General features: G+C 35.8%; 3 protein-coding genes across 10 annotated transcripts; all 3 read right to left on the reverse strand.

Annotated features, from left to right (window-relative positions):
* Positions 1–1,823: 1,823 nt before the first annotated feature.
* Positions 1,824–8,343, reverse strand: LOC105179488 (NAD(P)-binding Rossmann-fold superfamily protein). Of its 6 annotated transcripts, none has more exons than XM_011103129.3 (17): positions 8,203–8,343; positions 7,330–7,510; positions 7,017–7,129; positions 6,815–6,865; positions 6,483–6,617; positions 6,320–6,343; positions 6,102–6,213; positions 5,688–5,813; positions 5,507–5,556; positions 4,467–4,625; positions 4,287–4,382; positions 4,068–4,183; positions 3,855–3,978; positions 3,308–3,421; positions 3,139–3,219; positions 2,587–2,744; positions 1,824–2,123 (listed from the first exon to the last, which is right to left on the reverse strand). In XM_011103129.3, exons 1-16 carry the CDS (start codon positions 8,224–8,226, stop codon positions 2,598–2,600), a joined length of 1,653 nt encoding a protein of 550 aa, XP_011101431.1. In that variant the 5' UTR covers positions 8,227–8,343; the 3' UTR covers positions 1,824–2,123; positions 2,587–2,597. The 6 variants fall into 6 exon arrangements, with proteins under 6 accessions (XP_011101431.1, XP_011101429.1, XP_011101427.1 ...); XM_011103127.3 differs by having other exon boundaries at positions 7,318–7,510; XM_011103125.3 differs by having other exon boundaries at positions 7,017–7,134; positions 7,318–7,510.
* A 7,134-nt stretch (positions 8,344–15,477) lies between these two features.
* On the reverse strand, positions 15,478–17,915 carry LOC105179489 (protein GRAVITROPIC IN THE LIGHT 1). The gene is made up of 2 exons (XM_088875942.1): positions 16,165–17,915; positions 15,478–15,971 (listed from the first exon to the last, which is right to left on the reverse strand). The coding sequence occupies exon 1, from the start codon at positions 17,661–17,663 to the stop codon at positions 16,284–16,286; it is 1,380 nt and encodes a 459-aa protein (XP_088732068.1). The 5' UTR covers positions 17,664–17,915; the 3' UTR covers positions 15,478–15,971; positions 16,165–16,283.
* Positions 17,916–20,731: 2,816 nt separating this feature from the next.
* LOC105179490 (uncharacterized) lies at positions 20,732–25,294 on the reverse strand. 3 transcript variants are annotated; one of them, XM_011103133.3, is made up of 7 exons: positions 25,158–25,294; positions 23,847–24,220; positions 23,454–23,681; positions 22,994–23,348; positions 22,779–22,903; positions 22,451–22,586; positions 20,732–21,808 (listed from the first exon to the last, which is right to left on the reverse strand). In XM_011103133.3, exons 2-7 carry the CDS (start codon positions 24,188–24,190, stop codon positions 21,569–21,571), a joined length of 1,428 nt encoding a protein of 475 aa, XP_011101435.1. In that variant the 5' UTR covers positions 24,191–24,220; positions 25,158–25,294; the 3' UTR covers positions 20,732–21,568. The 3 variants fall into 3 exon arrangements, with proteins under 3 accessions (XP_011101435.1, XP_011101434.1, XP_020547002.1); XM_011103132.2 differs by having other exon boundaries at positions 25,120–25,165; XM_020691343.2 differs by lacking the exon at positions 25,158–25,294 and adding an exon at positions 25,040–25,136.
* Between the last annotated feature and the right edge of the window lie 768 nt (positions 25,295–26,062).

Raw genomic sequence — 26,062 nt, forward strand, 5'->3', positions numbered from 1 at the left:
CAACGCTTCTTTTGAGGTTTAGTCCATTCATTCATCAGTCTCTGAAATCAAATGTCCGTCTCTGAAATCTCATCCACAACAACTCAAGCACAGAGGATTCAACTGGTGTCCAAGTCTGTCTCGGAAAGACTGCTCTCCAAGTTCTCTGATGTATCAGAATTCAGCTTTGACTACTCACAGAGCGGGTTGTGGTCTCCTCCTGTTCAAAGACGCGTGTTTTTGAGTTCTCCTGGAGAGATTTTCACGGAACAAGACATGATTGCCAAGCTAAGAAGCGCTCTGGAAACCCCCAGGAGCAGAAGACGATCCAGGCTTTCTTTTAATGTACGTATTAAACCTTTCTGTCTATCTCTTGTACAGAAAAGGCACATTTTTGTTGATTGTGCAATATTCTTCCGCGCGCAGGCATGCTTATGCTCTCCAAAGAGATTCTGAATACAACCCCCATTGAGGCCCGAAGAATTGTACATTCTTCTCTACATTCAAGATTATGCAAGATGTGAGCGCCTGCTGGATCTTCTCTTTTTCGTCTTCTGCTCGTCATTTTTGTCTGAAGTTTAGAGAAACAGTTCGATGATGGGATCGCTTGATTAGGAATTTCTTGGGACCTGGCTATCATTTTTCCACAGGAACACTCCCTCGTCATCACTTCCAGCCCCACCGGCCCTGACCTATGTATGTTTTTTTTTTTTTTCTCCTTTTTAGGCCTATGTAATATTTACTTGACCTCTAACCACTTATTGTATAAAATTTTTAGACAGCCTAATAGGCAGTTAACATGGCAATATGTGGCCCCAATTTGAGGTGAAGACTGCTGCGTAGAATTTAGATAACTCAACCCACCTCAAAAGGTAGAATGAGTAATCAACATGTAGAATTAATCCCACAAAATAAACGCTCTACGATTAATTCAAGATTAAATTTATTTTATCACTTATTTTGAATATTTAAAGTAAACATGGCGCTGCGATATTATTTCACCTATGCATTTATCTTTATTTATGCATGCATATAAGATTCGTAAGCAGCAGTGTCTGAGACGCATATTTCTGGAGTCAGAATTCTTGGGATTTAACAAATGGCACGCCTTACTAGAAGAGTTGATTTGGTTTCTTTTTTTGTTCTTTTCTTTTTCCCTAAATGGACCAGTGAAATTGGTACGTAAACTTACAAAAGTGCAAGTACAATTATCAAAAGAATAAGTGCAAGCACTAATTCATAACCTGTAATCTCTGTCTGTCATCAGCATATGCGTAAGGTACTGAACTGGAGTAAGAACGAACAGTTTGGGTAAATTCTCCAACATATTCCATGTGACGTCGTCCTTTACATAAGCCTAGTTACCAACATCACCTTTAATACTTACTATGCCCAACAGTACACTGTCGAGTATTGTGCAGTGAAAAAGTAACAGTTTCTGCAGTGATGAACTACTTCCAATGTCCTACAAATTTACGAGAACTTATCATCTCTGCTTGCAGGAAGCAGTGAAAGGAATAGAACTGCCTCGCTCTGTCTCCTGCTCAAGCCAATCCTAAATGTACCTTTGAAATTTGAATATAAGAAAATCGTCATCATTGCGGAAGCACTGCGCTTTCATGAATCTTGCTTGAAGCGCCCCCACACTTAATATTTCTACTTCACCTTCATTAACTAGCCCGACTGAGCCCCTTTACGCCTCACCGGCTACCGGTCTCCTAAAACCCAAACTTATCTCATTCTGTCACTGTCAACAGGCCAAAGAGCTTTCGCAAACATACGTTCTCGCAAAATTTATAAACATTCAAAAAAGTTCTTGAAAATCAGGCTGTGAATGGTTCAGATTTTAGTGGATAAGGGAGTACACTCACCACACTTCATGAACAAGATGGAATCAGGATACAACTTCATGGTATATCATACAGTTAGGAAACACATGTAAACAGCACACTAATTTACCTTTCCCTTGGTCGTCTTCTTCACTACCTCTAACCTTTGCGGTTATATTACATACAAGTCAGATATCTTTTACAACCCACATCAAACAGTAATGCAACCACCCTTTTCTCGATGGTCTTCATATCTTGTTTAAAATACTGACTGTATACAGCAGACTAACCAAATACTTGCCAGAATAGAAGAACCTGTCAATTTCAATTGCATCACTCTGAATCAGTTGAGATGCTAGATTATGATATTATATATACATATATATTTAGCGTAAAATTACGCAATAGTAAATTGGTGCCTAATAAAACAGACACTCCTGTCCTATCTCAAAGTGTTGGCCACGTCTGTTAGGTTGAGTTTCCAGCAATGGTAACAAAATGAAATGAAGCATAGCATCTCATTTGAGATGTCAGTTTTGTACTTTTATTTATCTGAAAATCAAGAAATTAATTGAGCTAAGGTTTCTATAAATGCTAAGAAAATGGAAGTGAAGATCTCTAGTTAAATACATCTTAAGCATTTATGTGAAAATCAAGAAACAATTTTGAAATATTCATATATAATTAAATAAGTAAAACAAGTAGTATTTCTTCTTGTTGCTTGACATTGAAACCGATAAACTACCAACACAAAATAGATTGCTAAAAATCAACTCACCATGCAGGGTTTTAGACAGGAACAGGAGTTTGCCCTAAGCTTTCTTTCCCTGTAATGCCTTCTTTGAGAGTTTGGAAGTACAGATTGTAGTCTTTTTCTGGGGGAGGATTTTCTGGATCCACTGTATATGGTTCACTGAATGGAATAACACTCTTAACCTGTAAAATAAAGAAAAGAAAACTTTCACTAAGACACAACAAAACTTTCATTTTTAGCGTCAATAGGAAGAAATGAGAAAGCACACACAAGACATAAATAAATCCTTTCTAACCCTGTTAAAACTACTCCCTGCAATAATTCCATATCAATTAAGTGTTATAACCCTTGCAGAAACCAACATATCTCCAATTGTCACCTCTTAAAAAAGAATAAAAAGAAAGAAAAATTAAAGGTGTTAACTTCTTTTTTGTGCAAGCGAATCATATCATTTTGAACTGCACGCTTAATCATACTTCAAAATGCTGGGAGTTCGCCTGTGAAAACATATAATTCTCTTTTTTATGCTTAAAAGCAAATGTACCAAATTGTAGAATATTATATATCCGCTACAACCTCAAATGTCTTGTCACACGCATAAGGGCTTTCAATTGCAGCAACACATATTCGAGCAACCTCCTCCCTGGAAATCTTCCCCTACACAACAAGATTAAGCAAAATAAGGTTTCTAGGTTACCCCATAACATAATAAACTTGGTATTACATCTCGAATTGATGCCCATACTGTTATATTGTCTCCCTGGTCAAAGATGAGATCAGCTCCAGCAGGTTCCTCAGTTAATGCACAGGGCCTGACGATTGTGTATGGTATCCCACTTTCCCTGATCAAATCCTCTCCCTGGGCCATGATTTTACCAGTAAAAGAATGGAAATTTAGTTATAGCAAACAACTAAATGAGATTGCCAGCATTAACTAATGTATGACGTGTTAAAAAATTAAGTGGATGAGAAAGCTAGCTCTATTAGTTTATAATACAATTTATCTTTAACTGGAAACAGGGATTAGGAAAGATATCAATCTTGCAAGTTTACCCCGATTCCAGCACTGATATATGTCATGTTGGGGTACATCCCACAATCTCTTAATGTATAAGACTGATTAGGAAAGATTTCCATTACTCTAGTTTAGCTTCAATGTAATCCTAGCATCCCAAACATATCAAGCAAAAGGCTACCGAGGAGAAAAAGTTGGATGTTTAAACATGCAAATTTGCATTACTTCAATGACCAAAGTATATATTATTTTAAGAACAGAACCAAATATGAAGAACCTTTAACTTGTACGTTAGGATGAAACCCAATTCCCTGTTCAAGCGGACAGCTGGAGGCTGTTTGCTTAAATCAAGTCCTGGCCTATCAGGTCTTGTGACACCGGCTGAGCTCACGTGCACAAACCTGAGATATTATGAAGATACTAAAACAGGGACTGAAGACTCAGTGTAACAGGTGCAAATGTTACATGAAACATAGTTGTATTACTGAACCTGGGAGTGATCGGCTCCTTCATGTAAGCCCGTATGGTGGATATTGGAAGTTGAAATTGACCTTCCACAAAAGTTGGGTTTAACTTCCCATCATACTCGAACTTGCTGAACATCAGCTGTAAATATTATTGTATATAAACCGCACTGTGCAGAAGAAAAATGTAATGCTCGACAATTAAAGGGATTATATTTACATAGAAGATTTTCATGGAAGCATGCCTGTAATGATATGATTTCACTGGGATTAAATGGTGGTGCATCGGGGATGGTTCGTGCTCGAAATATAGGCCTCAAAGAAGAGAAAGGTAAGCGAACCTGGAATTAATTAATTGAAACATAAAGGTCGCTATTGATCTTAATTGTTTCTTGAATTCAGAAAAACTACATAAAATTGCTAACCGATTGCCACTGGTCCTTCACAGTGTCAAAGCCCGTTGTATATCCAACCGTGTCCCAATCACGGCTGGTTCGAACAATGAGTTTATATCGACGGCCATCACCTTTAATGCGTAACTCAAGGCCATCATAAGCAGACAGATCTTCTGCTATAGAGAAATTCTGCAAACGAATTAGAGAAGTCTTAATCCAAAGATCACAACAGCTGTTGCATTTTGTAAATCTATCAAGAAGACAAAATAGGGTCATGGCCTTGATTAGATCGTAATGTCAAAACATAAGGAAAGCAAGTGCTAGTAGTTGCTTGAACATCAGACACAGAGTATGAAATAGCACATCTTAAGACGTGATCCAATAGCCAAGGGCCATATAAGATGGGACGAGTCATAGTTCAGTTGTATAAGCTGCACCATTTAAGCATTTAATGAAACATACCTAAGTTGTCTGGCAGCCATGCATGTGGAACAAGTTTTATAAAGATTCAAGTGAAACAACTGGCGGAGAGATATTTGCTGGAAAGGAACAAAATACTTCAATGGGACCAAATTTGACCATGGTCAATTAGCCTCAGTCAATTCTATGATTACATTAACTTCAACATCTTATTATTTTTTTTAGTCATGAAATGTGTATGATGCCTCTTGAAATAAAAAAAAAGATTATGTGATGAGCATTTCATAAAACATGAATCATCCTATTAGCATAGATGGAATCTAGCTTAGCATGCAAAAAAGTTGCAACCTCATGTAGACATTGCTTTTAATTAATGAAGGATTTAAAGTACACATAACAGTCCTTTTCAAGTATCAAATAAATCAGATTCAAAAGAAAGTGAAAAAAATATGGTCATTGGAATCAACCACATAACTAATGAGCCCCTTCAGCGATTGCAGAAAGAATTTATGATAGAAGAAGAATGCACAAGATACAACAAACAGCAGAAAAACAATACCATTTACCAAACATAAAAACTGGAAAAGAGGATCTTTTAAAGACACATGCAACATGACAGGGAGAGAGACCGGGATAAAGTTACAACCTACCCTTGTCCTTATACTGGTAAAACCTCCATTGTTTGCGGTTGAAACAACACCTGAAGAGAAAATGTAAACACAACAATTAAAGCAAAAAAGCGATCAGGTAGCAGATCTGCAACAATTACTAGCTCCCTAAAGCTTTAAGATATTTTTATAAACATTAGATATAAGCATTAGAGCAACGGACCTCTGAAAATTCCTGTTGGTCCACCATTTTCACCACCATTAGGATCAATCTGAAAGGTACTTTCGCTCACTCCTCCCATGACGACATCATCCAAGGCACCCCAAGGAAGTTCTCTAGATGAAGTGCCTGAGGAGGTAATGGAAAAACATAATCCAAAGAGAATGTATGTTAAACAATAACTAAGAATATTGGGCTGAATGAAGGCAAGAAAGGAGATCAATTTAAATTCAAAACTTAATTCAATAACCAATACATATAAAGTATTATCATCATCTCAAAAACCTATTAAAATACCTTCCAAGAATTTGATCATCATCTGATTCGCCTAATTGCATTGTGATATAAAACTATTTCCGGTAACATGTATGTATCATGGATGTTCCTGAATTGACAGCTTACTGCACAAGAGCATACCTTCAAATCCAAACACCAGTTTTCCGCTGCGAAGTCCAACATTTTCTTTAACAGCATTGATCAGATTTTTCATCCCGATGAACTCCACCATTTCAGGGGAATCACCTTTAATCTACTTTCATCAATCAAAACGGTGAGAGAAGAAAATAGAGTTATGCCTCAGTGAATGACAAACAAATAACAGTTCTAAGATAAATTTTGGGCAATCAATTACCAACCTCAGGTTCAAAGAACTTGATTCCCTGCAACAAAGGTTTGAGATTAGACCTCAAGCCAGGAGCACCAGACTCAACACTGTAGGAATAAATAAAGGCAGATATTTCGGAGGAGCAAATGAATAAGCTATCAGTATCCTCATCCCTTTCGTGAGATTATAATTACCTGACTATACTTGGCCCTATCTGGAGTATCACCTTCCTTTGGGCCAACAATGACTGAAACAGCATTAACCACCATTCTTACTCCTTTAAAGTACTCGGGTATCAATGTGCTTGCTTTTGTAATATCTCCGACAATCTAACAAGTTATTTTGGAAATGTGAAAGTAGCAAAACAAAAGTTGGTTAATTTTACCAACAACTAGAAAAGTTTAATACTCATAAAGCTCTATTGATCACTGGAGCTTGGAAACACCAACGTCAAGGTTTGAATTAATCTCACCCTAGACTTGGTAAAAGGATAGACGACGAAAAGTTAAAAGGCAGAAAATCTCACCAAGTCAACATCTGGACCAAGCATTCTTCTTGCTTTCTCTTCATTTCTGACCTGAAAATGATGTTAGTCTAAGATTGGAATCATGAAAGGTCATAATGCCCACACTTAGAAAACTTTAGATTATAAACTTCTCCACCTTGGTTTATCAATACATTTGCATACAAAGAGAATAATAAGCATTTTTCTATACGAGATAAAGTACCAATACTCGAACTGGTAACCCCTTTTTGCGTAAGAGATCCACCACTCTTCTGCCAACACCACCTGTAGCTCCAGCTACCAGTATTATCCTTGAAGTGTCCATTGCTTTTTCCGCTTCGCTAGGTGATGGACCAGAGAGTTTCTCAATCAGATTTTGAAAGAACTTCAAATGTAAGTGAAACTTGTCAGACAAAATATGGGATAACTTGAGCTCCACAAAGATATCATGAAGGATCAAGAAAATTAAACCTTTGCAGGAGAGGGTGGCCCGTTAAAGAAATACAATGTTTTCAAAAATCTACCTACGTCCCAACCTTGCCTTCCAGCTTCCGAGAGAATGAGACCTCGGTGGGTTCTCAAGGAATGAAATGATAACTTTTTCTGGTAAACAAGCGGCTGAAATTTGCACGGGAGAAAAGGATTTGGAAGAGGAGAAGAGAACGACGAGTGATATGGAGATGATCCAGCCAATTTTCTGCCAACAAGTGGAACCCCCTGCAGCATCAAGCATTCTTATAACATTATCCTATGCAAAGAACTGAAGCAGCACCAGAAACATTAGTATACTGTAGCAGTACTGAATTCTTATTACTTTTTATGATGACTCTTCAAGAAAAATAATTGAGAGTAGAACGGCACTAATTTAATAAACCCATAGCAAAATCCCCTTAAAAGGTTCACCCAAATAAGCGTTTGGTGACATGTGAAACCCCCGAAAAACCCCACCCTGCACATGACATGAGTTACAATTGAATCTAACTTCTTTTTCTCTCTGGAAAAGAAGAGCCATTCGAACTAGCAACACCCTCAATATTAGAAAAGTAATATTCAGAAATCAGATAACAATGCTTAGAACAGTATGATTAAGGCAAACAAAGTCTTCTGAACATGCATGACTTAAAATATGAAACCAAAAGTAAAATTATTGAAGTTACGTCCATGAAGGCCTTGACCTGCAGAATATCTACAATACGTAATCACAGCAATATCCACAGAAAATTAGTCATATAAAAACGATCGCAGTCATACATATCCAACATCCCTACAAACTCACAGTATTCATAAAATTTAAGAAAAGAGAAAGAAAAAGAAAACCAAGAAACAAAACAAAATTCTTGAAAATTCAAGATTACAACAGTAATCCCAAGAGTCCAGAATCAAAGAAAAGAAGAAAATGGCTTCGTTACCGTAGAATGGCAATGGCACTCCATGTATATTTCGACTCAAGTAAATTAGCATTCATTCAAAAATATACATTATGATGTATGATATAGAAATAGCTGGAGTTAACGCACACCACATACTAGAACACTTCCGTGTGCTCGCAAGAAAAATCCCCCGTAATCTTGGAAAATCCCCTCCCATTCCTTTAACTTCAATAATCTCCAATTTCAACTGAAATCGCTGATTCGAACAAAGGCCCGCGCTTGAAGATGTAATGCGATTCTATGTACTAGTCACCAAATTAATCCAAGGCCCATATGGGTGCGGACTGCGGAGACCCAAAACCCTAGATACATATTGGACATTCAAACCTTGTTTTCGGCCCACATAGCCGATTTACAGTTGGGCTCACTATAGTGCTTCCAGCCCAATTAATAAGACTTTACCAATTATCACCGCTTTCCTAAGCTTCAACTATAATATCAAACAAAATTTTATTCTACTTTTTATAAAATAATTAAACTGATCCAATCAAAAAATAAAATTTCAAATTAATTATTTTTCTTCTCTTTTCTAGCTTTATCTAATATTTTCTCCCTCCTTTCACCTTTCCAGCATTAAACAATAAATAGGGATGATTACACCTTCCTCCCCTGAGATTTAGTGTAATTACACGTAATTTTTTTGTGATTTGAAAAGTTACATTTATCACTCATAAGGTTTGCTTTTATTTAATAAATAAATCCCTCCACCAGTTAAAATTCACTAAATTTGTTGATATTAACAAAAAAAAATTAAATAAAAATTAATATTTACCCTCGATTGACTTATTGCAGGTTAAACAATTTTTTTCGGATTAACCTATCTTTATGACGGTGAAGATATACCTCTTCACATACATTAACGCGTGAAGACATATGAAAATAATTTGGTCATAAAAAGATTCATGTAACATACTATAAGTCAGAAATAAGTCAATTGGAGATAAATATTTTTTATTTTTGTTAATATCAGCAAATCCAGTGAATTTTAACTAACGTATGGAATTATTTGTTAAATTGAAGCAAATCTCAGGGATGATAGACGTAATTTTCCAAACCATAGGAAGTTTACGTATAATTACACCAAACATTTAGGAAGGAGAGTGTAATTATCCCTAATATATAAATACATATGGTTTTATTTGAGAAAACCCTCAAATAGCTTAGGCGATGGAGCTGACTACAAATGCCAAGCACCCCACATGTAGAGTGATATGCAGTAGAACTGTTTGGAAATGTATTATGTATTAATCAAAGATGATACACAATGTATAGTGACATGTAGTTTATGTTGTAGTTAAGATGTTAGCATCAAGTATTCGTAGACCCAGACGACAATACAAACGCTTTGGGTAAGAACAAAGGAAATATTGTCTGAGGGCAGACACCTAATCCGCGGACAGGGCAGGATGGGCTACGCACCAACTCTGCATAATCTTCCTCACAACATCACACCTCTCTAAAACGCCTTAAAGCCGACAATTCAACCATTATTTCAACGCACTTCAACAGTGATTTCCTTATCATCATCAATTTTCTTATATGCACGTGTGTCTGTGTAGATGTGTACTGGAGCCTTAAGTCAGTTTTCTTGAAACTTTCATCAGGCCAACAAGTAAAGCACAAGGAAAAACTTGAAATTTGGCTACTGGATTTGACAATTTGGTTTTCCTTTTTATCAATGTTGTACTAATCTTTTATTCAAATGTTTTGAATTCATCGTTTCATGTGAACGTATTGTAGACTGGTAATGACCAATTTATAATTTGGATTAATTCGGTGAAAATTCATTGGGGCTTAAATTTTTTTAATGCTTTTGATGGTGGGCTACGATAATTACATTGAATTTTATTTAACAATTCCATGATTAGAAAAAATATCATACATATATATATATATATATATATGCAGGTTATATAGAAATGTTTGGCAATATTATGAAATGAGATAAGTTAAGATATTATTAAAAATTTGGAACACTTGCATGTACATTATGTCACCCTTGAAATGGCTAATCTGCGTGTAGGGTTTCTTTCGCAAGGGGAAGACATTTGTGCGGATTTCCGTTCTTTATATTTGACAGATGTCGTTGACTTTTTCAACATAAACAAAGAGAGCGATCTCACACTCTGATGAAGAAAATTTTAATTCAAATTAAATTTGATTGAATTTGAATCAATTATATGATAAATGTAATAATATACGTTTGTCTTGTGAATTGTGTGCAGTTTAAAGAAAGTAATCAATCACATGACAAGTATTTTACACTTACTTTATGATTAGTTCAGTTCGATTCAAGCTTAATTTAAATAAGAAAAATTCTCATGACAATACACATTTTTAGCATACAATTGGATACATGTTCTTGGAAGAACTGGAGATGTGGTAGTCTGTGCTTATTCACGGATTTGATGCTGCTGCAGTCATATATAGATAAGCAAACAGGACAAAAACCCTCATCAGAATTCAAACCTCTACGTATCAAAAAAACATGTGTTGTGTACTTACTAGCTACAACCCGACCAACATGTATAACTATGTACCATAATCTGAGCAATGTTTGTTAACTATTACAAGGTAAAGCATTTTTCATTGTTTACTCAATTAATATTTGAACATATATTATAAGTCTCAAATTACACAATTAGTAGTAGGGTTAATTAGTTAAAAATTATGGAGAGGATCTAAGTTCCATGCATGTCTACAAACATGAGCAAGGCAGCTGCAGACTGAATGTAATATATTTGTTTCCATGGTACTGATAAGATGGCAGTGGGCAGTGCAGTGGGACAGCATTTCGGACATGTACATGCTAACTACCAGCAACAAATTAAAAAGGGTTTAATATAATTAATTTCCACTTGTTTTCATACACCATGTATGTATGCATGGACTTTTTCATTTTCTTATACCACCCCATAAGGTTAAAAATGATATCTCTATTTAAAGTTTATGTATATGGTCCAAGCTATATATGAGTCAATTGATATAATAATTAATTAAGGACAACAACGGTTATCATTCGAGAGAATTTTAATATTATTGTTATTATGGAGATGAGAAATAAAATTAAGGAACAAGAAATTAAAAGGAAGCTTGATATTTTACTATTGGATTCGACAATTTGAAAATTTTCTTTTGTCGTCTGGTAATAATTATATATAAGGTCTCTTCGATCTCCATATTACCATTAATTAACTTACCATGCATATTGGTGTATTGCAGACGGGTAATTAACGATGAACCAATTTATAATATATATAATTTAAAATACATTTGAATTTGTTCGATATAAGTATTTGAAAATTATATGCTACAGTTACATTATATACAAAATAAGCTTTGGAAATTCAAACAGCGGAGTACGTGATTTTCAAGTACTAATTATAAACTCGAATGTGAGTGTTACTGTTGTTTGAGGGTGCCATGCAGATGCAGGATGCCCGAAACTACTAAGAAAATAGGCCTGGCGGCTTAAGCTCTGTCCATCCCCTCCAGATTCAGCTTCCATGCACGCGGCCTTAATACAACAAAAATTACTATTTACAATACAACAAACTTGTAATCTTACTTTACCATATTCTAATGTCCCTTCACATATTCAATCTAGAACAAAACTTCAAATTAACTTAGTCCAACTACTTTAATATTTTCTCCACTCCCTTTCTAAACACTAAATTCTGTCTATATATATACAACCTCACTACCCATTTATTCCTCCCCCCCCCCCCCCCTCTCTCTCTCTCTCTCAGGAGACCCGAACCGCAACTCAATAGCTAGCTCTAGCCTCGATTTCGTTCCTGCCTGCCAATTAGAGTGCTTGCCGCTCAGACCACAACTCAGAAACCTGCAGTGTTCCTAGGTTCATTAACCGGCCGGTTCTACCCTTTGACAACCAAATCATCCATATTATTGTCTGCAGCTCGTTGGACATTAAATTTCCTACAGAAATGGCTCTAAAACGTCTGGTATTTCTGATGTGCTTGATCATGTTCTTTAGCTTAGTGGCGTCCATGCATGGAAGAAAGCTACTGATGATGAACGTGCAAGTAAATAAAGATGTCCCATCTCTTGAGGACAGGTTGTACCTAACCTCGCTTCCTAAGGGCAACGTGCCGCCTTCCACGCCCAGCAAGAAAGGCCACGGCGCCTCCACCATTGACGAAAAGCTCATTGCCCGCCACCTAGCGGCCGTCGATCGGATTCTCCGCTCCGTTCCTAGCCCCGGAGTTGGCCACTAGCTCAAAACTCTAATCATTTTTCTCTTTTTCTGGATATTTTCATTGTTTTGATTTTCTTTTCTTGTTGAAAATTCTGAATTGTATTATTTTATCGTCAGTTTACAGAGGACAAAGCCTTTAATGCCGTCGCTAGCTAGGTTAGATATATATGTACACATGGAAGTGCATAGCAATATTAGGACATATATATAGTAGATATTTATTTGATTTGTACTATCTACTTTTATTCCTTCATTTTCGTCCGCTTTGGTCCGGTATAAACACATTTTTTTTAACTGGATTGATTTTTCTATTCCATCTTCTAATCTATTTAACATATTCAGCAATGTGAAAAAAAGAAATTTTTAAATAAAATACATGATGTCATCTTTATATACGTAGAGTATATTTTGTGTTGAAACATATGTTTCGAATGTCTTAAAAGAGCTACATAATTTGAAATAAATATTAATGTTTAATTGTACTCGATCAACAATGGATCAGTATGAGCACCTTAAACTTTTATCGGAAGATTTCCTCGCGAAAGCAGTTAAATTTTGTTATTTAAATCATCTTGATTGTGTTTATAACTATCATAACTTTTCAAAAACTTTTTAAAAAAGAATTATCTCATCACCTCTGATCATATAGTTCAAATAGAGTGATCAATAACTATATTAATTATAATTAAAATTTAGGCACTAAAATTAATTACCAAATCCAGAGCCATCACATTTATAATTAGCAATCAAGACCTGGCCCTAGCTACTTTTACTCAATACTTGGAATCACAAGATACTATAGGGATAATTACATTCCATTCTTTTGAGATTTTGTGTAATTATATATAGACTCTCATGTAATTTAAAGAATTACATCTAATACTCCTAAGGTTTATTTCTGTCTAACTAATAAGTCCATCTGTTAGTAAAATAATCATAAAATTTGTTGATATAAACAAAACAATCCCAAAAAAAAAAAAGACAATACTAATCCCTAGTTGACTTATTACTGATTTATTGATTCTCACCCTACCCACCTGCGTACTACTATTATGTGTATATATATATAGACGACATGTTATGTGGGGAAACTTGGAATCAATCTTTTACAAGTGAACAAAAAGGGAAGTTTATTCCAATTCAGAAATGTTAGGAGCCTTTGATGTTGAATTCCTTTGCCCATTTCTGCAATACCTTTAACTTTAAATCATTTAAACAAAAAAGTATTAAAATGGACAAGTGGTAGCCAGATAATTAATTCTCAACTCAAATTTCAAGAAAATAGATTGAGGTGAATGACACTGTTGAGGTAATTAAACTACAATCTAACATACCTCCATCTCTAGACTAATCTTTTAATTCAAAATTCAAGAATTGGAATTCCTCAACACCAAACTGTCTCAATCAAATTCTATTAATGGATACGTAGTTCATTTAATCCACCCCTCAATTTGGTGACAGCCGATCCCATCTTTCTTTTGGGGGTGTGTGGGGAATGGTTTTGGTGGTGGTTAGTATATATAGAGGTGATGAAGTCTCAATCTGCAGGAACAAATAGAAGTAGATGCATACATCTCATCTTTCCATGCACCATCATTAATCTCATATGGAAATCAAATCATCCTTAATTCTCGTCGTCCCAAAAAGTCCAATCAAAATTTAGTAAGATTGTAAAAAGCAAAATCTTTGATTAATATATACAAGATCATGTAACTTAGAGAATGGACAGGACTGATCGTTCTTGTGATCGTCATAATCCAAGTCTAGGTGGATTTAATTGAGAACAGAATTAATTTGTAATCATATATAATATAAGCTTGGATGAAGGACAAGAATATATATATATATATAGTGGAATTGGGGAGGGGGTAGTAATTTTCGTAATTATTTGGGGGTGGGCTTTCCAAAATTGGGGCACCTATGAGATAAAGTCCAATTATGGATATAATATATTATTGGGCAATGAGTGAAGGGTAGAATCATAGAATTTGACAAGAGGCAGCTAACGTTATTTTGCCTGCCCCAGACCAACATAAAGGCTCCATCCACCAACTCACCAAGCGCTGCCGTTTCATGCCACATAGGCGGCCACCCTTAGAACCACCAGATGCCACGGTGTCCCAGGAATGAACATCTCAACTCCACCTGTTGGTTAACATCTCATAATATATATATATATATAGAGAGAGAGAGAGAGCATGCATGTAATAATAATATTTTAAAAGAAAAAAAAAGTGAAACAATTAATGATTGTATTTATTTATTGAAAATTAAAAAGCAATTAAGTAAGTAATTCATTTTAATGAGTAATTGATTGATTGAAGAAAAATGGTTGGAAATAAAGGAATGGGGTTTTAACTTTTGGCGGCAGTTGGGCACTCTTTTGTGACTTTTAATGTTAGGGTTTTGTCAGGTTTCCTCCTCCTCAACCAAACAAGTGGACAAAATAGGATTAGATTTTCTATTTTATGAACAAAGCGGAAGGCCCAACATATGGACAGGAATTATACAATTGCAGGCGTTGGGTGCTGCAAAACTGAGCCCACATTACAACCAACTGAAAGGCCCATTTACTTTATCAAACAATGAAAATGCGAGCCCATGAATGGATGTTTCGTTTATTTTACAAATCCATACTATCTTCTGTATTAAGCCCAACATCTACATTTCGGCCCTACGTCTTACTGTCTTCATTTTAAGGCACCCCAACAACATCTTAGAATTTCAATTTCACTGATCCAAATGTAGATTTTCTTTTTAAATATTTTTCTGTTTTTAAAATATTACATAAAATAAAATTAGTATTTCATCATGTTAGACTAGATGCGAATACGTACTTGAATTCATTACAATTATCATATCTGATTATTCAATTGTAAAAGAACGCCCATCATGTAACATATATAACTAAATAAAAATATTACATTTATTATAGATATAATACGATATTTCTTCCCCTATTGTTATAAATATATTACCTAAGAAGAGAGAGAGAGAGAGAGCTGATTTTTCATCTGCTCATGTTTGTGTATATATGTAATAAAATAAAAATACTTTATGTACATACATAAATTATTGAATTGAATACAAGTTGTGGGGCTTTGGATCTGTCTCTTCTTTAGTTTACATTAAAGAGAAGGAAAAAACTGGACAGCACTGAGAAATATGATGATGATGATCATCATTTCTTTTGTGTAAGAGGAGGAGGAGGGGGTCCGCATCCCTCTTCTTGTGTACGCCAACGAATAACAAAGGCAGAAGCCCACTGTCCCCACATTCTGACCACCTTTCTCCACCGCCTCCCAACGACAAAATTAACAATGCATTTCCTACAAAATCCAGTTCATCTCTTGTACGTGGGTCCTAACTCCTCCTTTAATCTTGTCTCCTCTCCTCTTCTTGGACTCCCACTATTACGAGAAGTTTTGTGTACACGCACCGCCGCCTGTCTTGCTTTCAAGGGTTTCAGTTTCTTGAAAAGGGATCCTCTTTTAACCCAACATGAGAGATTTTATCCCATCACCTGTTTCTGTAGATAGATCCGATTCACAGGGAGTGAAGTGAACTTATTAACATGAGGAACAGAGAAGTTGGCATGGCAGTGGTGATGTACTATCCATCGTGTTTTCGATTCTTTATTCAACTTTTGATTTAATATTTGGGAGTGAGAGTGAGACCAAATCTAGTTGGAAAATGAGAATTTATGATGTTACTATACTCACTGTCACATCGTTATCTGAAAATAATTTGAAGGTGCAGAGGATCCCATTTCAAGATTGCCCGTCCCCACTACTACTTGACAGCTGCTAGTGCTGCTAAAGCGGCGCGTCCATCTACTCAACTAACTTTTAACAGGAGAATTCGCTGGAAATAAATATACCTGGCTCTGCACCACCGTCTGCCCAACCTTAAACCCCGGCACCACCGTGAATGCCACCCGAAACCCGCCCTCCGCTGCTGCAAAAATGTCTTCCGTCACGCTTTCCATGTAAACCTCAGAAAATTTGGCCTTCTGTTTCACTTGAAATATGCTGACTTCGCGATCGAATGAAAATGCCAGACAGTGTAAAAGCCAAACTCTCCTCCCCATCTCGGCAAACGCCTTGAAGAAATCAGTTTCCGGGTATTCCCCGGAATTCACCACTTTTCTCTGGTTCAAATTCCCGGAAAATGAGAATTCCATCTTGGGGTGCACCAGATGAAGGTACTTTGATTTCAACAACTTCCCGAATAAAGAATTCGGGTTTTGCTTCAGGAAATGAATGACGCTCGCCGACCTCAACTTCTTGAACTGCTCAAAGAAGAAAATTCGACGCTGATGAATTTCACTTGGCAAAGTCGACTGATCGTTGCTTTGTATGGAAAAGCCTGGATCGTTGAAGCCAGTGAAAATTTCCCTGCAAACGTACGATTCAAAAGCGAAAGCTTTATGATCCCTCTTGCTGAAAACGATATCGGGTTGTATTGCATTTGCTGCAGCTTCAATATCCCAGTTGGCGGACTCCATTTCCCGAATCAAGAACTTGACAAAGTTGCGGATAGATCTTAAGGCGTAGTGCAGAACCAGGATGAAATCCTTAGGATTCACGTCTGAGAATTTAACGTTGTCTAGAATTGAGAAGGATCCGCTTGCGTTGAGCTTCTTTTCCAGGGACTTGTTGCTTTGAATGATATCTTGCAACTGCTGTTGAAGAGAAGAAATTCGAGAGTCCTTGTTCTCTATTTCGCCCTGCATTTTCTTCATGGTGATCTCGTAAGTCTTCATCAAAGCCTGCTGCTCCTGGATTTCCGCGAGCATTAGCGTCACATGGGGCGGCGAAGAATCAATCTGCTTCTTCAAAAAGCTGTACTTAAGCTCTGAAAGTGCTTTCAACTCATCAACCACGGCCTGATCTGCGGACTGTATGCCCTCACTGTTGTACGGGAACTGAGCCATTTGAAGCTCGGCATACGCTGCTTTAACAGCTGAAATCGTGGCAAAAAGCTTGGCGACGAAGGCTTCCATGGCAGCCCTGTTCTTGCACTCCTCTTTAGCCTCCTCAGCATCTTCTTTCTGCAACTGATGAGACTCGCAGCACCTGAGTTTCTCCTGAGGAATGAGCAGGCAAAATCCAGGGTTTGAGCGACTTTTCGTGCCGGATTTCAGGTGAATCATTTTCTGAAGTGTTTTTGCGATTCTGCTGCTTCTGTTTGGAGGTGGGCAGGGCGTGGCTGAATCCATGTTACTAATTTTCAGGGGAGATGGGAAAATTTTCTTGATCAGTTCATCCACTTTGAAGAGAGAAAAAGGAGAAAAACAAAGGGATGGTTCTTCTGACTATGAAAGAGAAGAAGAAAAAGCAACACTGCTCTCTCTCTCTCTCTCTCTCTCTCTCTCTCTCTCTCTGGTTTAAGCCAGAGATTTAGAAGAGGTGAAAGCTAAAGATATCTAATTAATGGCGGGAAAAGAAAAGAAAAATGGAGAAAGAATTAACTGCGCGTGCGCGCAATTGATTATTATTATTTATTTATTTGTATAGAGGCATGATAGCTCTCAGGTGTATTTTATCATTTCCAGGGCTAAAATACTTGTTAGGAATTCAAATTGTTCCAAATAATGATGGGATTCAAGTTCATATAACCCTCATTTAATTGTAATATTTACTAATAACTTTAAATTATAGAGCAATTAATTGAAATTCTGAGTAATACATTAGACCTTACCTAATTTGTTTATATTTATGGCGTTAATTAGAATAGAAAATGCAAGAAATGAAGGAGTAGTGAATTTATTGAAACATATCATACTTAGTAGTGAAGGAGAATAATAATAATAATAATAATTCAGTAAAGCTAAGGAATCCAAATGTCCTGTCGCCTCATTCTCCTTCGCAAACCAAACTGGCAACAATTATTTCACATTTCTCAATTCAACATTGTTTATATGTACTCTATCTATCTTTATTTCTTTCTCATCATTTTATTTTTTCCTAAAACGAAATAGTACAGTTGTGTCGTGGTTTTTTCTGCACCCTAAATTAGATTAGTGTCTATCAAGATTTATCTATAGAAAAAAAGTGAATAATTTATGACAGACTGTAATATTTGATATGAAAGTGACTATATTAATGAACAATTTATAAGTAGTTGTAATGATACTCAAAATCAAAATCATCTGAATTCATGTAATAAATAAAAGTATATTAATGTTTGACGCGAACAAGATAAGTAGGTGCAAGTTCACTATAATAATCAAAACGTGATATGGGAATTATTTGAAAAAAAATGTTGTAAATCACTTTTTTATTTTTATTTTTATTGCGGAGGTAGTATTATTATATTAGATTGTATTGAAAAGCAAAATCCAAGAAAAACACATTGGGCGGTGAGTGATGGCCGAAAAGGAAAAAAGACGAATATGAAATATTCTGACAAACAACAGATCCAACATTTTACAGTTCATGCATGTAATGTAATGTATGTATTATGTGCATGTACAACGGACGACTCCTCCAACTTGTGATGTAATATTGTAATCACCTTTTTCTTGTCAGAAAAATGGTCCAATATAATTCTTCTTATAATAAACATTTTTTTACAAATATATATATATATATATGTATTTAGAGATTATTGGGATTTCAATTTGGCGACTTTATTGGTAGTGTCTGAGGTTCAAATTTCAAAAAGATGAGAATAATGTAATCATATATATATATATATATATATAAAACATTATAAAGATGAAAGTCGCTGTCACGACTCATGCGCATAGGATAGGAGGCTATGTATCATAAAATAGAGTACTAGTCAGAAAAACATGCATTTAACTGAGAGTAGGAGCAGTAGTATGCTAGATTGGTAGTGTTGTGGACATGATTAGCGGACGACAATGAGTTCTAATTATCAACGTTGATTCAAGTGCGCCTACCTATCTTTAAAAAACAAGTTGCTCATCAAATTCCGGCATGCCCTATCACCCAATGAATGGATATCATTTGCTTCATTCATATATCATCCCCTTTTGTATAAATTAAGACTCTGCGCTTCTCTTTTTCTGTCTTGGATCGTAAATAATAATTATTAATACAGTTTGATTACTTAACGTCCAATAGGTCAAAAAGATTAAATTGTTTTGACATTTGTCAGAGTCGGATGTGAGAATTATGAGAGAAATATATATATATATAATTGTGGGTGGTAATTATGAGTAAATAGTGAATGTATGGATTGGTCTACAATGTTAAGAAAATATAGAGTTGATGAGAGAGAGGATAAGATTTGAGTATAATTGCGCATAGTTAACGTGGGAATAAAGGCAGCTATACCAACATTTGCAATGATAATAATGATTATAATAATAATAACCTATTATATATATATATATATATATATATATACAGCTTCTGCTATACTGTTTTGGGTTAAGTTGGGTAGACCATTTGATTTTACGGCAAGCGAAGCTCCTTGTACGCCAAACTTGCTAAAATCTTGAGCAACTCAACCCCCAAAAATACTTGCACAAGTCATTTTAAATTTCATGTTCTGCCAGGATGCTCACTTTTTTATTAAAAAATTGTCTGTTCAACTCTTTCTGCTTCAAACTACGTACAGTTAGGCAGTGATGGTAACCCCACATAGCTGGAGCATCTGAACTTTTGCATACTGAAAGATAAAAGGTTTTATGTTACGTACCTCCAATCACACATGTGACTATTTTGTATTTATCATATAATTGATTCAAGTTCAATTAAATTTGATCTGGGTTATTATATTCCTCATTGTATTTTAGATAAATGATGAATGGTAAAATGCGGAGTGTTGAAGGATAAGATGCACAACTAATCCACTAGGTAATTATGATTAAGTAACAATCATCCACAAAGGAGATAATTTACCATAAATCTTTGAGAATTGCAGCTGGCAATTGCTTCCTTTTTTTTGTTAGCGGTATAAAGCGTACGTGTTGTGTATGTATACTTAAAATCTTGCATGGAAAGACTGCTCTCAAGTCTCTCATCTTCGGGAAATAATGAAATTGCGTCAACAATGATAGTTCGTAATTGGCCAAGGACATTAAAGAATAGAAAAGAGAGCGACCAGCAGCAGCAGTGCTTCTTGTTCAATTTATGACGCACCTTCTTCATCTGCAATGCATGTGATGTGGCTACTCAATTTCCATTCAATCCACTACTCTTGCTCTTACTTTTTTGGCATGTTTCTTTCAAATTTCTTTTTCCTTTTCTTTTCGTCTAAAAGATGCACTACATCTTCATTATCAGTAATCAATCAATAATTAACAACCACCGATCATCAATAATAGTTATTGTTATTTCAAATATCATTCCACTTCGAACATGAGAATGAACAATTGAATTCACCTCACACCGAAATTCGCCACTTGAAGTTTCCAATGACAACTATATGGAAAATATCCAATTATTTCCACCTGTGTCCCCGTCGATATTGATATTAACCGATCAGCTTTTTGTCAGAATAGAATTACCCAAAACAACAAGAATAACACTCCAAATGGTGAACAAAAAATGATGCTCTGATCTCCACTCGGCTCTAATCACCCAAGAAGGGATCACAGGCTATGATTGAAGTCTGATCTCAATTCTCAGCTACCAACTGTTTCACAGCAAAGACCGAATTGAAGTGCATCTGCAACCATAAATGCAACAACCCAGCACGACATGGGCCATGCCAAGATAGGGGAGCCAAGTTAATACATCAAAAATTTCTACCGAAGAATCGCTGAAGTATCAAGACATACTCATTTTTAGTAAAACTTCGAATCTGAGATCTAATTTCCCCAACAACTTTTAGTTCTAAAAGGTCTTTAGCCAAGAAAACACCGAGTAAAAATAGTCTTTTGCTTGGTAGTCCTGTATACCAATGACCTATGAGCACCACAGTGCAGAAGCTGCAGAACTAACTTCCAGAATCAAATAGTGTAAATCTTCAAACCTATTCGCTTTCCTGAATTTGCCTTGCTTCTGACTCTAAATTAGGTGGCCTTATGTAAGTCAGCTCTTTCTGAACCTGTATTCCACAGAATATCTATCCATAGTGTGAATCTAAAATCGCCATGACACCATCTCTAGCACTTCAAGAAGATATGAATAACTCTAAACTATGGGCTTAAAAGCCAAAGAAACCAAGTTCACTTGCTTTCTCCTTCTCAAAGGTCTCAAAGTACTGATAGATGATTGTAACAGCAAGAAGAATTCCAGTTCCTGAACCAATAGCACCCATGAAATCTGCCAACACTGTCAATGCACCGATACACATTCCTCCAAAAGCTGCAGCAGTTGGTATGTAGCGATTCAGTTCCTTCTGCAAATTGGAATCCCGGTGCCCAGGCATAACCATTTGTTGCTCCTGCAGAAATATCAGAAAGAAACATATGTCAAACACACTTTTTTGGGGTGACAAAATTTTTTGTGCGACACTAGTCAGATGAGCATTTTCCTTTGAATTCCGCAACCAAATGGAACATGGAAGATATTATGATGAATCTCTATTTATGGGATGAACATATTATCATATCCAACAAATAATCAAATAGAGAAACATGCAAGAAAAATATAGAATCAACAACTAAAAAATCAGCGGAAACAAGCATCATGAAGCTTTATTCAAGAGCAAATACTCTTGTATTTGATTACAGGGCGGTCTGTTGCCTTGCAGCTCCCCACATCAGCGATTAGATTCCTGACGTTTTAGCCTCCAAGCAAGTATGACATTATACACATTAAACACAACACAAATTTCTCTCACTATACCTATTTAGGAAAGATGGTCCATATTATGTTGGCTCTTTGGATGGTCCCTGGACAATTTGCCCAGTTCACAAGGATTTAAAACAGTTGGGAAATTTAGAAAGGGAGGCACTGTTGCAGCAGGAAAGATATAATAAGAGATGCATCAGAGATGGAAACAAAATTAGGAACATATCACCATTGACGAAGCAGCAAAAATCATTTGTAGAAAAAAAAAGTTTTAGAGTTTAAAATATCTTACCTTGAGCTGCTTCGCTACATCTTTGGCTGAGGATCCAGAAACTTCAATCCATGTCTTTGAGAACAGGGCACAGGCAGCAAGCATGAATACTATATAGAAAAGTGCATGGAAAGGATTTGCTGCCACGTCTGATAAGCTGAAAATTATTGTAAAGAATGAAAACCAATCAGTATTCGTAGCAGCGATACACCTCGTAAATCAGGATGGTAGTTAACATTTCATACAAACACGATACTTGATAAAAAGATGAAACTTAGAAAAAGTGGAACCCCAATGAAATTTTTGCTGGAGAGAAGTCTATAATTCAAAACACCATACAGCTTTTTACCTTGACGGAGCAGTGACATAATAAGCAAGGCCACCAACAGGAACTGATTGACCAGAATATTCAGATTCTTTCCACTTGCCCAGCAAGTTGACCAAGAAGTTTCCACCATACCTTTTGTATAACAACTGCGTGAAGGCAGTTGGAATTATTGAGCCAAGAACGGAGAAGTACAGCATAAAAACACTAAAAAAATTAGTAACATACAGAAGGTTTACCTGAGAAATGAAGTAAAGATTGGATACAAGTGCAGACTGAAGAATAATAGGCATATTGGAGGTGTAGAAAAGCTTTATTGGGTAAGATCCCTGTTGTCCGCGGGCATTTTTGGATCGCACAGGCAACACCACTCGAAAACCTTGGAAATAGATCACAATGAGGAAGATCAATACAGTTGCAAGAAGATTAGTCACATTTGGAAGATTCTGCCGGTAAAATGCCTCTCGGAGTGCACGCACTTTGTCCGTTCTGGTTATAAGCAAATGGAACGATGCGATGACTGCACCCTCAAACTCAGCACCCCTGCCGCTATTGATAGTTGTAGGACTGAATGCTTTCCAGATAATATTTTCACTGAACATGACAGTCAAAGATCACATTAAACTTCCGTAAGCTGCAATACCAGAAAACTACTACTATTAGCTAGAGCAAACATTCAATAAAATTCCTGGTGTTTACCAGATATTGGTAGCAATGAATAAGGATATCCCAGAACCAAGACCATAACCCTTTTGGAGAAGCTCATCTAAGCAAATCACGATTATACCAGCAAAGCATAGTTGAAGAATTATCAGAATAGCATTACCAACTCCGAGTTGACTGACACTTCCATACATTCCTGACAGGACATAAGCAACAGCCTCTCCAACCGCAATCAAGATACCCAGAAGCTTCTGAGCACCATTCCTGCAGCAATACAGAGATGAAAGTGAATATTAAACAGATTGCATGATAGAGATATAAGTTCCACGTGGTCAAAACCAACACTAGTGAACGTGAAGGTACAAAAAGAACTATAAAACACACAATGCAATCTCAAAAAGTGGCCAAAAAGCAATACATATAACTTACAATAGAGCACGGTCCTCACGGACATTGTTGTCAACTTCGATTATTTTTGACCCAGCCAGGAGTTGCATCACCAGTCCAGATGTCACGATGGGCGTAATTCCCAACTCCATGACAGTTCCACGGTTGGAAGCAAGAATAACACGCATCCAGTAGAAAGGGTCAGCACCAGTAGTTGAGTGTATGCCATACAGAGGAAGCTGGCTGCAGACTAGAAAGATAAAAAGAGAAATCACAGTGTATATGACTTTCTCTCTGAAGGGAATCTTCCTATCAGCACTCTGAACTTCAGGCAGAAAAGAAAGGAATGGCTTAACAAGATGCAGCACCCTAAATCCTCCTCCCATTTTTCACAAAACGAAGACAACCTCCCACGCCTGCATTTAACACCAACAAAAAGCATGATAAATGTGATTCATCCCAATTTGAATATAAAGAAGTTCATCTTTCATATCCCAAAATGCAGAAGTCACCCGTTAAATTGTAGACAAATGAAATCAAAGACCTGGATTTCCTAGCCAATACCGCAGGGTCAAGTATGAATAGGATAGCACTAACAGTACAGAAATCAAAATCCTGTACGAAGAAGTTCCCTTTAACAACAATTAAGATAATGACAAAGAGGTATTAAGTAATATCAAAAAATCAGCTGCTAACTAGAAATAAATCAACCCGTATATCTCCTGAAAAGCAGAATGAAAATGCAAATTTTTCAACCAGTTCATACATTACATTTTACAACTCAAATTTGAAGCCCATAATTGCATGCTGAAAAAAATCTGATTTTTGAGTTTTGCGAAGTAAATAACATGCAGAAGCAATTCCATCTCACACAAAAATTCACACAGAATTCTCAGCATCACTGATAGTAATCCAGTTTAGAGAACCCGTTTAGCGATTGAATTCTTATCGCCACAAAATACACGAATTGAGAAGTTTACCTTATAATAACAAATTCAGGTATTATATAGCGTTTGATAAATTATAAAAAAAAAAAAAAAAAAAAAAAAACAGAAGTCGAGATAATTGAACTTTTACTAGTCCGCCTCAAACAAAATTAGACCTCAAGAGTCAAGACCAAATCGAATCTGACTGAAACAACGTTATTCCACAGTTCAGATTCTAGAGCAATTGTTCTCTCGATTATCTATACAAACTTAAACAACAAAAATACAAGCAATAATAACAAATCGTACATCAATTGCGGATTCGTATTATTATACGGAAAAATCTCGTGCATGGCCATAATTAGAACAAGAGGAAAATCATAACATACAGCGAAAATACAGATCTACTAAGCGCGAGAGGACTTACTGTAGAATGTCTGAGAGAGGTGGATTCTTAATTCTTATGGGAGGGAAGTGGGGCGCGACCCGGGTTGGTCGGTTCTCAGCTGAATCCATGGAGTTGCGGGTCGGATATTTTAAACCGAATCGGACTCTTTCATCTATTCCCATAATCCGTTGGCTTTTTGGGTTGTCAACGTGGTATGTGGAATTAGTTGAATTTTGCCACGTTGTTCAGCCAATAAGTTCTCAACACGTAGGGTGTTAACTATGACGTGTCGTGAAAACAACTTTTTGGACAGAATCACCCTTGCCCGAATAACAGGTTCAAATTAATAGGAGTAAGATTCGTATTTTTATCATTAATATTATTTTTATATTTACTTAATTATATATCTTAATTAATATTCTATTAATATTTTTTGGTATCTAATTAATATTTTTTTCTGTTAGTTTTTTATATAATGACCATTTTCTTCTTAGATGATAATAAGTATATTAATACAATCAGTAAAGTTCATATTTTGTCATTAAATTTATTTGATATTGAATACTTATAAATAACTCAATTAATACTCGATTTTGATATTAATATATTTTGATATTAATATCACTTGGGTACATAAATAATTATAAATTATTTAATTAGCACTCGAGGTTCACCATTAATATCTTGTTGGTATCCATTTAATAATTTTTATTATTTTTTTATATAATGATCATTTTATCCTTAAATAAAAAAAATATACTAAAAAAATTGAATAAAATTTGATCAGTATATTTTCTAACTTTCTTTGTTACAGTTGAGTGTTATACTTGATATTAATATTTTATTGATTTATTTTTTTTCTTCTTACTTTATTTATCTATATTCATAAAATAACTTATTACTTAATATTTCATTATATTAAAACTAAAATTCATAATGCATTT

This window comes from Sesamum indicum, linkage group LG12 (genome assembly GCF_026168435.1).
Source record: "Sesamum indicum cultivar Baizhima isolate 11 linkage group LG12, ASM2616843v1, whole genome shotgun sequence".
In the NCBI taxonomy this organism is placed as follows: domain Eukaryota; kingdom Viridiplantae; phylum Streptophyta; class Magnoliopsida; order Lamiales; family Pedaliaceae; genus Sesamum; species Sesamum indicum.

Bases quoted from the DNA above. Each gene is read 5' to 3' on its own strand.
- LOC105179488 (XM_011103121.3), bottom strand. From the start codon at position 8,226: ATGGAGTGCCATTGCCATTCTACG. The intron at 6,866-7,016 runs GTACTTTATCTC...CATCATTTTCAG, and splicing joins GGTTACCAGTTCGAGTATTG to GTCAGAAATGAAGAGAAAGC. The intron at 3,422-3,854 runs GTTCTTCATATT...ATCATGGCCCAG, and splicing joins TCCTAACGTACAAGTTAAAG to GGAGAGGATTTGATCAGGGA.
- LOC105179489 (XM_088875942.1), bottom strand. From the start codon at position 17,663: ATGGATTCAGCCACGCCCTGCCCACCTCCAAACAGAAGCAGCAGAATC.
- LOC105179490 (XM_011103133.3), bottom strand. From the start codon at position 24,190: ATGGGAGGAGGATTTAGGGTGCTGCATCTTGTTAAGCCATTCCTTTCT. The intron at 22,587-22,778 runs GTAAAAAGCTGT...AATAATTTTCAG, and splicing joins TATGTCACTGCTCCGTCAAG to CTTATCAGACGTGGCAGCAA. The intron at 21,809-22,450 runs GTAAGATATTTT...ATATTTCTGCAG, and splicing joins ATGTAGCGAAGCAGCTCAAG to GAGCAACAAATGGTTATGCC.